Raw genomic sequence first — 11,568 nt, 5'->3', positions numbered from 1 at the left:
TCCCTGTTAATAAAGATTATTTAAAAAGATATATATATTGAAAAAAATTGCTGTAATGATGAAGTAAAAATGAAAAAATATGTCTTTGCTTCAGTGCTTTTTGACAAGAAAATACACCTAATGTTCGCTTAAATAGCTGAATAAAGAAGTAGAAGGTAGAATAGAGTCAGTGGTAGAGAGTAACTAAGTAAATTTACTCAAATACTAAGTACTTTACTCGAGTATTTCAATGTTATATATGTTATACTTTGATTTTATTTGAGAAGGAAATATTTTACTTTTTATTCCCTTCCATTTATTTGACAATTGTTAGTTGTTAGAAACATGTTAAAAACATTTTAAATATTACGCCATCATTTTAATTTAATTTATATATACAAATGATGCACATCTTTATATTATAATTAATTGCATTTTGTTTAATAAGCACAACTAGAATCTACCATCAGTTTACTGTGGTATGCTACTTAATACTACTGTATTTATTGTCCTTTAAACCTGTTTTTTTTTTTTTTCAAAGTTGCTTGTTTCTTTACACCATCAAATCAATGCTGTTTCCCTGTATATCGAGTGTTACATACAGAGAAAATGACAATAAACTGTAATATTAGCTTCATCTTGATCAGTTACAACATTTAAATGCTGCATAAAGGTTAATGCATCCGTAAAAATAAACAATAATATGACATTGAGATGACTAATTCTGCATAGTGATTACTTTTATTTGTCATCCTTTAAGTACATTTTATGTGAATATTTTTACCTTGTAAAAATGTTATACTTTAAAAATGTTATACCTTTTCTTTATACTTTATTTTTTCGAGGTTGTTTTCAAAAATGCAATTTACAGTTCGTAATTACAATAGTTTACTACTACTACTTTTTTAAGTAGTTTAGATTAGAGACAAACACACTCAGTACACTAGAGAAAACAACTTCAGCATTCAAAATTGAAATAAAATTAAGAAAAGAAATAATAATAATAATAATAATAATAATAATAATAATAATAATAATAATAATAATGATAATAATAATAATAATAATAATAATGATAATAATAACAGAAATAGAAATAGAAATAATAATATAAATAGTAACAGTAATAGTAATAGTAATAATGATAATAATAATAATAATAATAATAATAATAATAATAATAATAATAATAATAATAATAATAATAACAAAAAGAAAGAATTTAATAAAAAAAGAGTAAAAGTTTAAATGCAGGACTTCTACAAGTTTTACATTGTGGTATTGCTACTTTCATGAATATTTCTACCTATAGTCTTTATTTTGCTAATTGTATAATGTTTTCTACTCTATTGTACCCACAGAAAAGGGTCAAATGTTCAAGGTTTTGTCTTTCAAACAAAGAGGGGATATCTCGGGGGTATTTTTGATTGAATCATCATGGTGAAGGGAATCCCCTCAGTGTTGTGGGCATAAAACAAGATTACTTTTACTTTTGATTGTTGACTTGTTTTGCGTGAGTTGAGGCCTTAAAGAATTAAAAAAAATTGATATTTTTTTACACTGAATATAATATTTTTTGTAAGTGGTAATAATTAATAATGAATAATAAAAACGAATGAATATGTAAGATAAGTTTCATTTCATGCCCCACATGTCCTCAGAGACTTTGGGAATGAGGGCTCAGATCTGTATCTGTGTTTCTTGTAATATACTCTCATTTACTGTAAGTAATGGAAGGGAAGTGTTTATGATAAAATCCCCTAGCTGTGGTTTAGACTTCCCTAAAGAAATAAGAACTACATCATGGGCTGAATTATGCAATGCATCACTAGAAATTCAAAAAAGAAGATGTGAGGCTCTGTGCCATGAAAAACAAACCCATCACATTGAAATTCGTAACAGATCCTGGAAATATGATGAATAACACTCGAACAGGAAATATAACAGAGGCAGAGAAAATTGTTGAAAAAAAAAATCAACCTCCTCTTTGCTATTCAATATTTGCAAAGTCAGGGAGGTTACGGCCTGAGGTTTTCCAAATGTCTGTAAGATAATCTCCCTTTCCACACGGTGGTACCACCCGTCCTCCAAGTAGACAGTGTGAAGGAATAACTAGCCTCCTTATTGACACTCCCTATTGGGAGGTGAATGGAATTTTACTGGAGTATAAGGTGGGAGTGTCACACGATTAAAACGTGGCCTTCTTGGCCTCTGTTATGTTACGTCCACTCTGCTGCTATGGAGGGAGTGTTTATTGGAGTGATAAATGACCGAGGTGCCGACATACAGATATTAATTTTGATTCACCATCACAAGTGGCTGATAAAGTCACAGTCAGCCCACGGTGAGTGACTCCACACGTATTATTGTGTCAGTGTTTGGTTGCTATGACAACACAAAGGGGTTGAGTAAGAGAGGAAATTAAAGTTAAAATCACAGCATTTATAGTAAACTAAAACCACACTGATCGTGGGCTACGCAGAGAGGACGTTCAATGGGACAGATTTCCTGAGTATTTCTGGAAAAAACTCGTCAATGACCTTTTCACTTCCTCTTCTCTTCAGACAAACAGATAGGAGAGATCCTATTCCATGGAGGGAGAGACACATATCTCCTCTGGACACACACAGCGGCTGGAAGTGACCTCCTGGAAACAAGTGCCTTATCTCCATAAACACGACCCTCACTGTTGACAACCCAAGAGAATGAGTCTTGATTTTGCCATTACACGCACACACACGCACGCACGCACACACACACACACACATGTAAGATTGTACAGTGCAAACAAAACATTAACATGCCAGTGAGCATCTGCAGGTCTAATGGATTCATTGTGGCTGTCTTTTGTAATTAAAATATTTGTCTTTTGTGATTAAAATATTTGCAAAACTAATTGTAAAATAATGTAAAATAAGCAACGTGTTGGACCTATAGTACATCACTTATTTTCTTTCTTTCCGAGGCAGGATTTAGACCAGTGGTTCCCAAACTTTTTACCTCAAGGACACCTAAACTGACACAAACTAGACAACTAGACCCCCATTTGATAAGATTTTGTCCAAGAAAATGATCACAGAATTACAGAAGTGAAACCCATGAGCAAAATAGTTGTACATTCTGTCATCGTGTTACTTTTTATAGTGAAAATAAATTATTCCCCCTTTAGCTGGGGACCCCCCCGGAACCTCCTCAAGGACTCCTTCGGGGTCCCCGGACCCCACTTTGGGAACCACTGATTTAGACGAAAAGATTAATACTGCTCTCTTGTCTGTGACAACAGAGTCTCAGCAGCCATTTAAAGCTTCAGTAGGCAGTATATATATTTGGCATCATTGGGCAGAAATTCCATAATAACCTTTCAGCATATTGTAATTTTAGTGTTCTGAGAGATAACTAGACTTCTGCTCCTCCTCATGGCTCTGTTTTCAGGCTTTAAAAAATCTAGCCCATGACGGGAGACTTTGACCAATCACAGGTCATTTCAGAGAGAGCGTTCCTATTGGCGTTCCTTCACCACATTTCACAATGGCGGCGGCGTCGCAAACTTTCTCCTTTAACAGCTAAACCGTGCACTACAAGATGATTCATCTGAGGAGAGAAATAGGCATTAACGTAACAGAATATTGATTCATATTTGATCAGCGCTGCCTAGTTTGACCGTTTGGACGGAATTCGCGAGTGATTGACAGCCGGCTCTCATAGAGGGCAGCTGGACAGCAGACCTCAGATCAGCTCTTACTGCTTGTTTTCCTCCAGTCTGTGAAATCTTGCTGATGCCGTTAGGAGCACCGGAGGACACAGAGGAACATGATTTTTTTCAGGTTACCTGTTTCATGTACTATCGTCAGGATAGAGTGACCGTTTTATAAAAATAACTTTTTTTTAATCATATTTGCAGCAATCTCGCCTACTTCAGCTTTAACACCTGTTCTTTTCCTACTGCGACATAAAAAAATTTATTTTTACATTTCTCTTTGTGTACGAATTAAACAAATGACATTCAACATGTAGCTAAATAAGGCTAAGTTAGCCTCAGTGATGTCGGTAAGCATATTTTAGAGATTTGGAGAGAGGAAGGCTAACAGTTTCCCCCTGCTTCAAGTCTTTATGCTAAGCTAAGCTAATAGCCTTCCAGCTGCAGCTCCTGAGCTCCGTACCTAACACACAGACATGAAAACAGTATTGATCCTCTGATCGAACAATCTGAAATAAAGTGAATAAGTTCCCAAAATGTTAAACTATTTCTTTAAAGTTTGTCCTTATGCTTAAGCCACAAGCTGCAACAACCTCATTAAATGTAAACACATCCACACACACCAGAAGCCAAGGCAACACTGGAGCTTAGATACCAACTGTGATTTTTTTATTCTTAAAGGGGGGGGTGGCTGTTTCTTGTCAACACAATGGCATCATTGACCTACTGACCGCTCTCTCTTCCAGTCATTACAACGAACCCCAGAGGTCTGCCATGCGGGATATGCACGATGACAGTGATGTGGAGTTACTGCTTGTTCTCATCTCTTCTTTTGGCTCTGATGATTCACACCGTGCATTCGGGTCCAGATTTCTCTCGTAAGTGTTTTTTTGTTTTTGATGTCAATAATTTGCTTTTACAGGAAAAAGTCAAAACGGGTTATTTTTCATCTGTGAACTGTAACTGCAAAGGAATTTTAATTTTATCTGCACATCCTGCTGCTTTCTAACCAGCTGGTGCAACTCATGCTGAAAGGATGCCAGGATCAGGTCCTGACCTTAGATCTTCACAGACGCCCAAAGTATTAAATAAAAGTTGTTTTGACTCGTTGCTGTAAAATATGATGGATGACATTATGTTAACAATGTTGAAACAAAGTCAAAGCTAGGTTTTTTCTATCAGATAAATCTATTGTGAGCATTGCACTGTATCTCTTAATCTGAACTCAGCAGACTGGAGGCTCCGAGGGGCCTAATAATAGTGCATTGTGAGTTAGTGCCTGGTGCTGCCTCTCATCTGCTCCCTGCAGCTTCACACTGCCTCACACACCCGAGTACGGGAAGCACACATGGGAGGGGAGACTCCGCTTCAGTGTCTATGCTCTGTTTTCTTGTATGTTTGTTTGTGTCGTCATAGTCCAAACATAGTCTTGGAGAGCTACACCCAGTGAACACCACCCAGACGACACCAGGACTGAGCGCCACGGACTAAAGAAAAGCACCTAATAAGTCACACTACTGATGAAGGGCTTCTAATTGATGTATTATTTAGTAAAAATAAGGAATAACGGTGTCAACCAGTCATTCCTTTCTTTCAGTTTCTTTCTGTTAAAGGAACAGTGTGTAATATTTCAGGAGATCTATTAGCAGAAATGGAGAATAATATTCATAAGTATGTTTTCATTAGTGTATAATCACCTGAAACTAAGAATCACTGTGTTTTCATTAGCTTAGAATGAACCCTTCATATCTACATAGGGAGCAGGTTCTCTTCACAGAGTTCGCCTTGTTATGCCATGCTCCTACAGTAGACTTTAACGTTTTTACGTTACCTGAAGGCCACCGAAGTTCTCGGACACGCCGTGAAACTGCAGTAACATGAGCTGCAGAGTGCAAAACTGTGGCACTACCATCCGCCGTCTGATGCTCCTAAAGTCGTGTTATTATGGTAGGGATGGCCTCTGAGCGTTTTGCACTCGGCGGCTCACGTTACCGCCGTCTTGGAAAGGGAGGAGTGAGCGGAGGGGTACTCAGTTGGTTGTAATCTGCAACCACACCACTAGATGTTGCCAAATAATACACACTGTCCCTTTAAGACGGGAAAATAATTGCCTTGTTAGTAATAAAACAAATCCTAAACTCTTGTTTTATTACCAACGTATAAGTCAAACAGGAGTTATACTTATTTATATTTAAATGAGAACTTAAGTGATACATCAAACCACTGTGTTTGAGATTAGATATCAGCTTTTATTTTAATATTTTTTCCACTTGTATATGCTAACTAACTTAAAAAATGTTCTACCACAATTAGCAGATGAAATCAGCATCACCTTGTTATGTGTCTTCTAGTCTATCTTCAGAACATCCTGAAGAACCACACGGCTCACGCTTGTGAAGGAGACACGCTCGCCATCAAGTGTCCCTCCAGGACGTCTGTGGCCGTCCTCTCAGCTTTCTACGGGCGGCGTGTCCCTAATCAGCATCTATGTCCCTCTGCAGACAAAAACACAACTGTGGAGGAGGATAATGAATGCACTTCCCCAGTTGCTACCGAGGTATATACGTTAATGCACAGTGAGACGAATGTGAAATCAGTCTAATAAAATGGTGTTGTGACCCACACTGCAGATCACAACACGTTCTCCTGTCCTTGCAGAAAGTGCTGTCAGAATGTCAGGATCGTCGGTCCTGTCACATCCCTGTCTTCAGCCCAGTGTTTGGTCAGGACCCCTGTCCTCTCACCAGCAAGTACCTTCTAGTCGCCTACAAGTGCAGACCAGGTGTGTTGATATGGTCTTATACTTCTATCATGTGAACAATCATAGAACTAGAACAGACGTTTCAATCAGTTTACTGATTTTGCTAAATTGAAAGTTTTAAGCAACTAAAATAGTGTGTTCTGCCTGTTTAAGCCGATCACTGCAAAACAATGTTCTTCATATTAAAGCTGTAGTAGGCGAGACTGGAGCAAATATGATTAAAAAAAGTTATTTTCAAAACCACCCACCATTTTTATAAAACGGTTGCTATATCGTGACAGTAGTACATGAAACAGGTAACCTGAAAAAAATCATGTTCCTTTGTGTCCTCTGGTGCTCCTAACGGCATCTTCAAGATTTCACAGACCGGAGGAAAACAAGCAGTAAGAGCTGATCTATGAGAGCCGGCTTTCAATCACTCGCGAACTCCGTCCAAACGGTCAAAATAGGCAGCGCTGATCAAATATGAATCAATATTATGTTATGGTAATGCCAATAAGTAAAATTTCCTTCTGAAATGTAGCCTAGTGGAGTAGAAGTTTAGTTTAGTATTTCAAAATTGTACTTAAAGTACAGTGTTTGAGTAAATTTACTTACATTTCACCACTGGGTATACGGACATACTGTTGTAACACTTGTTACAACATTAATAACGTAAGTAGACAGCGACATTTGTTGCCCAGTTATTGAAATTAAACGCAGAGCAAATACAAAACAATAAAGAAGAAACTTATGAGTAAATAAATAAACAAATATACGAATGAGCACACTTCGGTAAATATTCAAGTCGCATTTATTTTAACAAACTTGGCTTTGGTATTTTTTTGTATTGAATATTTCTTTACAAAAAAGTGAAAGTATCACACCTTGACCTCCTGTCAGAGATAAAGTACATGTAAATATCTCTTCTTTAAAACATGCAGATTATGGTAACCACGCTTAAATATAATATAAATATATATTTTTCAAAAAACAAAATCAGTAATAAAAGTAAAAGATGTCCACTATCTCAACCATTTTCTTGTCTCTACATTTGATTTAGAGAAACAAATGAAACCAGCGGAGACATAAAATCTGTTATTCATGAGCTAAAAATAAAACACTAGTACAATATGATCCTTAAAGTATATTTACTAGATGTTCATCTCTGTAATCTTGTGTACATGTCGTGTTTTTCAGAGCACCACCACACGAGGCTGGTGTGTGAAAACGAGCGACTGAGGCTGACGTGCAAGAACGAGACTGTCCTCGCCATCTACTCGGCCACGTTTGGACACCTGCTGCACGGCAGTCCTTACTGTCCTCAGCAAACTGGATCACACGTGGACATGGGTCTGAAAACAGAGGCGAACTTAGTGTCATCTAGTGGCAAAATAGTGGAACAAATATCAGTTCTAGTGGAGTAAATTTATTATAGAGCTGAGATTTGAAACCAGAGAATAAACTGAGTTTTACTAAACTTGATTTCTTATAGAGTGTTTGTCCCCTTCGGCTCTGAGGAAGGTGTCACGCAGGTGTCATGGCAGAGCGAACTGCTCAGTCGTGGCCGACACTCAAGCCTTCGGGGACCCCTGCTTCCCCGGCACCAGGAAACACCTGCGAGTGTCCTTCACTTGTGGTAAGGGACAAACCAGATGTTAACTGCTTGTGACACGGTTTGCTGCATCATGTAAAAACTTTTTAATTTTACTTTAATTTAGTTCCCCGGTATCTTCTGGAAGATGTGGGTCGAGGATCAACGGATCCTTTCATGATCTCAGACTACACACATGGTGAGAGTGAGACTGAAGGATTCACAGGTTTTGTTGCATGCAGCAGACTGAGCCCAGACCCCTCTCACCTGCAGGTGGATGGTACACTGGCCCCACCTACAGGCCTCAAAACGTGCTCTTAACCAACTCTCTGGAGATCTTTGAAAAAATATTGGGTATGTGCACTGATGCCTGTGGATGACCTCAGGCTATAGGGTTGCATGTACATTTCTTACCATTGTTGGAGATCATATTTAAAAGATGTTTTAGTTCTCCTCTTTCTGCACAAACTGAGAATATTAAAAATATCTTCCCCCTCTATTGCTCTGTACAGTAATACAGAATTTGCATGAATAATTTTCATCACTGTTGAGCATTTTCCAAAGCATCCCAGTTAGTTAAGTCTTAAATTTTTTGTCAAGGTTATAATCACGTAATAAAGCTTGGATTTTTTTTTTTGCGTTCATATGCTGGTGGGAAACTGGGACACTTTTGGACCAAATTGAATATTAAATTTGCTGTTTTTTGTAATAACGTTGCTTATACACACCACACAGAAATCTTGGATGCTAAATATTTTTATTGCAAACAATCCAATAAGCCTTTTCAATCAAATCGTTGCTTTTAAGTGCATTGCCAGACAAAAATAATGTCAATCTAACAAAAAAGAATTTAGACAATAAAGACAACTTAAAGCAGCAGTGGGTAGAAATGGAGCAAATATGATTCAAAATAGTTATTTTTATTAAAACGTTCACTATATTCTGACAGTAGTGCATGAGACAGGTAATCTGAAAAAAAAACATGTGCCTCTGTGTTCTCCGTTGATCCTAACGGCATCTGCAATATTTCACAGACCGCAGGAAAACAACCAATCAGAGCCGAGCTGGAGCCTTGCCGTCTCTGAGCAGCTGTCAATCACTCGTGAACTCCGATCAAACGGTCAAACTAGACAGCACTGATCAAATATGTATCAATATTCTGTTACCGTAATGCCTATTTCTCACCTCAAATGTTTTCAGAAACATCTTGTAGTGTACTGAAAGTTTGTGACCCGGCAGCCATCTGTTGAGGAAATACCAAGCACCGCCAACAAGATGTTTCTGAAAACATTTGAGGCGAGAAATAGGCATTACAGTAACAGAATATTGATTCATATTTGATCAGCGCTGCCTAGTTTTGTCGTTTGATCGAAGTTTGCGAGTGATTGACAGCTGCCTCCGTTGAATGAACAGCCAATAGGAATGCTCTCTCTCTCAATGAAATGTCCTGTGATTGGCCAAAGTCTCCCGTCACGGGCTAGATTGTCTAAAGCCTGAAAACAGAGCCATGAGGAGGAGCAGAAGTCTAGTTATCTCTCAGAACACTTGAATTACAATAGGCTGAAAGGTAAGTAATAATTTGGTGCAGAAGGCCAGGATGTTTAACAGGATGCACAAATGTGACTTTGCTTTGTTTGATTCGTGATCACCACATGCCTTTATCTCTTCCAGATTTCCCAGAGCGAGTGGCTCTCTACTTTGTCTCTGGCATCTGTGCTGGTCTGGTGTTCCTGCTCTGCCTGTTCGGCATACGCTCAACACTAGTGAGGGACGTTAAAGAGCTGGTTTCTGAGCTGAAGGAAGAGCTGAAAGCTTCTCGCAGAAATCGCAAGGAGCTCATGGAGGACCTCTTCGACGACGACATCTCAGACACGTCGTCCTTCCGTCACCTCACACAGTCCTACCGCACCACGGAGATCCTCAGTCCTAACACTCTGGCAGTAGAGATGGTGGATCGGGAGGTGGAGCAGACGAGGGATCTGCCCAACGGAGACATCTGGCCACATCGAGACTCCAGCCCTTACGCCATTCATAAGATCAAAACCTTAAATTAAACAACTGAGAGAAGTTACATGTATGAGTGAAACTACTGCTAAAGCATCCTTAAAGGTCCCATATTGTAAAAAGTGCGATTTTCATGTCTTTTATATTATAAAGCAGGTTTAAGTACTATATAAATACTGTGAAAGTATCAAACTACTCAATCCACAGAGAAATAACCACAGCCCGTATTCAGAAACTGTGCTTTTGAAACAAGCTGTCAGGATATTTGTCCATTTGTGATGTCACATATCTACAATATTTAGACCATTACGCAGTTTTAAACGTAAACATTCTAATTGTGTCCCAGTTTTATTTCCTGCTGCAGTGTATGTGAATGACATCAACTGACAGGAAGTAAACATGGACCCAAGCTGTTGCCTAGCAACGCAATTCCGTTGAAATGCGCTAAAACGGAGCGTTTCAGGCAGAGAGTAAATACAGGTATATTTAGGCAGACTATGAAAAAAATTAAGTTTTTTTTTTAACATTACAGCATGTAAACATGTTCTAGTACAAACATAAAATACAAGTACGAACCTGAAAATGAGCACGATATGAGACCTTTAAATTGTGGACTGAAATTACACACAGACAGTTATTTTACTTATCCATGTTTTGCCAATCAAGGCAAAGTCTAAACAATAAAGAGTGAAATACACAAAATGTGCTACATTAATTACAATCATTATCAAGATTAACATCAGATTATTTGCGTTCTTTAAATTAATTTTAAATGCAGTCGAATTTTATTAAATAACAGTGGCAGCCTCAGCTAATTTTTTACGTACATTTGTTTTGGATGTCATGTCAAATAGTCAGTATATACTGTACATTACAAATCATATAATTCTGAATAATAAAGATTGTTTTAGTGAGGTGAGAATTGTGGTCTGATTATAGTGATGCTTCGGTTTAATGTTTCATTAAAAAGCATTAAGTATACAGTACTTTAAATTGTGTTACAGATGCATTGAGGGGTTAAATTATTTGGCAATTGTTGATTTCAAGTAAAAGTATTAATACATATTTTTTATAGGACTGCAACTAATGATTGTTTTCATTTAATCTGCTTATTATTTTCTTGACTAATAATTGATTGTTATATAGAAATAGTGAGAAATGCTGTCTACAATTACCCAGAGCACAAAGTGAGCAAGGCTTATTTTGTCCAACCAACAGTCCAAACCTCAAAATGATTTATAAAAAAATTAATGAAATTAATTATAATGAAAATTACATGAAAAATTACTAAAACAATTATTATAATAGTTTCCAATTAATTTTCAGTCAATCTACAAATTGATTAATCGACTAATAGTTTCAGCTTGCATATACTGTTGGGTATTTTATAATAAAACTTATCTTATAAACTATATGTTTTGTGTGCAAAAATCTTAGTTTGTAAAGTTAATAAAGCCGTCAGATAACTAGTGAAGTAAAATGTATAATATTTCTTCCTGTGGAGTAAAAAGTGGCATATTTTTGTTTATAGCTTATTTTGTAAATTGTACATTT

At 37.2% G+C, this 11,568-nt stretch overlaps 2 protein-coding genes across 3 annotated transcripts in view; one reads left to right on the top strand and one right to left on the bottom strand.

The window, feature by feature from the left end:
* c1galt1c1 (C1GALT1-specific chaperone 1) overlaps window positions 1-11,568 on the bottom strand; it is a 31,550-nt gene that overhangs the window by 19,747 nt on the left and 235 nt on the right. The window lies entirely within an intron of this gene.
* si:ch73-335m24.2 (protein eva-1 homolog C) lies at window positions 4,360-10,215 on the top strand. Of its 2 annotated transcripts, XM_037780161.1 has the most exons (8): window positions 4,360-4,554; window positions 6,028-6,233; window positions 6,335-6,458; window positions 7,617-7,769; window positions 7,912-8,055; window positions 8,138-8,209; window positions 8,284-8,364; window positions 9,682-10,215. In XM_037780161.1, exons 1-8 carry the CDS (start codon window positions 4,467-4,469, stop codon window positions 10,062-10,064), a joined length of 1,251 nt encoding a protein of 416 aa, XP_037636089.1. In that variant the 5' UTR covers window positions 4,360-4,466; the 3' UTR covers window positions 10,065-10,215. The 2 variants fall into 2 exon arrangements, with proteins under 2 accessions (XP_037636089.1, XP_037636090.1); XM_037780162.1 differs by lacking the exon at window positions 8,284-8,364 and having other exon boundaries at window positions 4,361-4,554.

This window comes from Sebastes umbrosus, chromosome 9 (genome assembly GCF_015220745.1).
Source record: "Sebastes umbrosus isolate fSebUmb1 chromosome 9, fSebUmb1.pri, whole genome shotgun sequence".
NCBI classification, from domain to species: domain Eukaryota; kingdom Metazoa; phylum Chordata; class Actinopteri; order Perciformes; family Sebastidae; genus Sebastes; species Sebastes umbrosus.
Note: the sequence above shows the minus strand (reverse complement) of the source record. Positions and strands in the feature narration are given on the sequence as shown.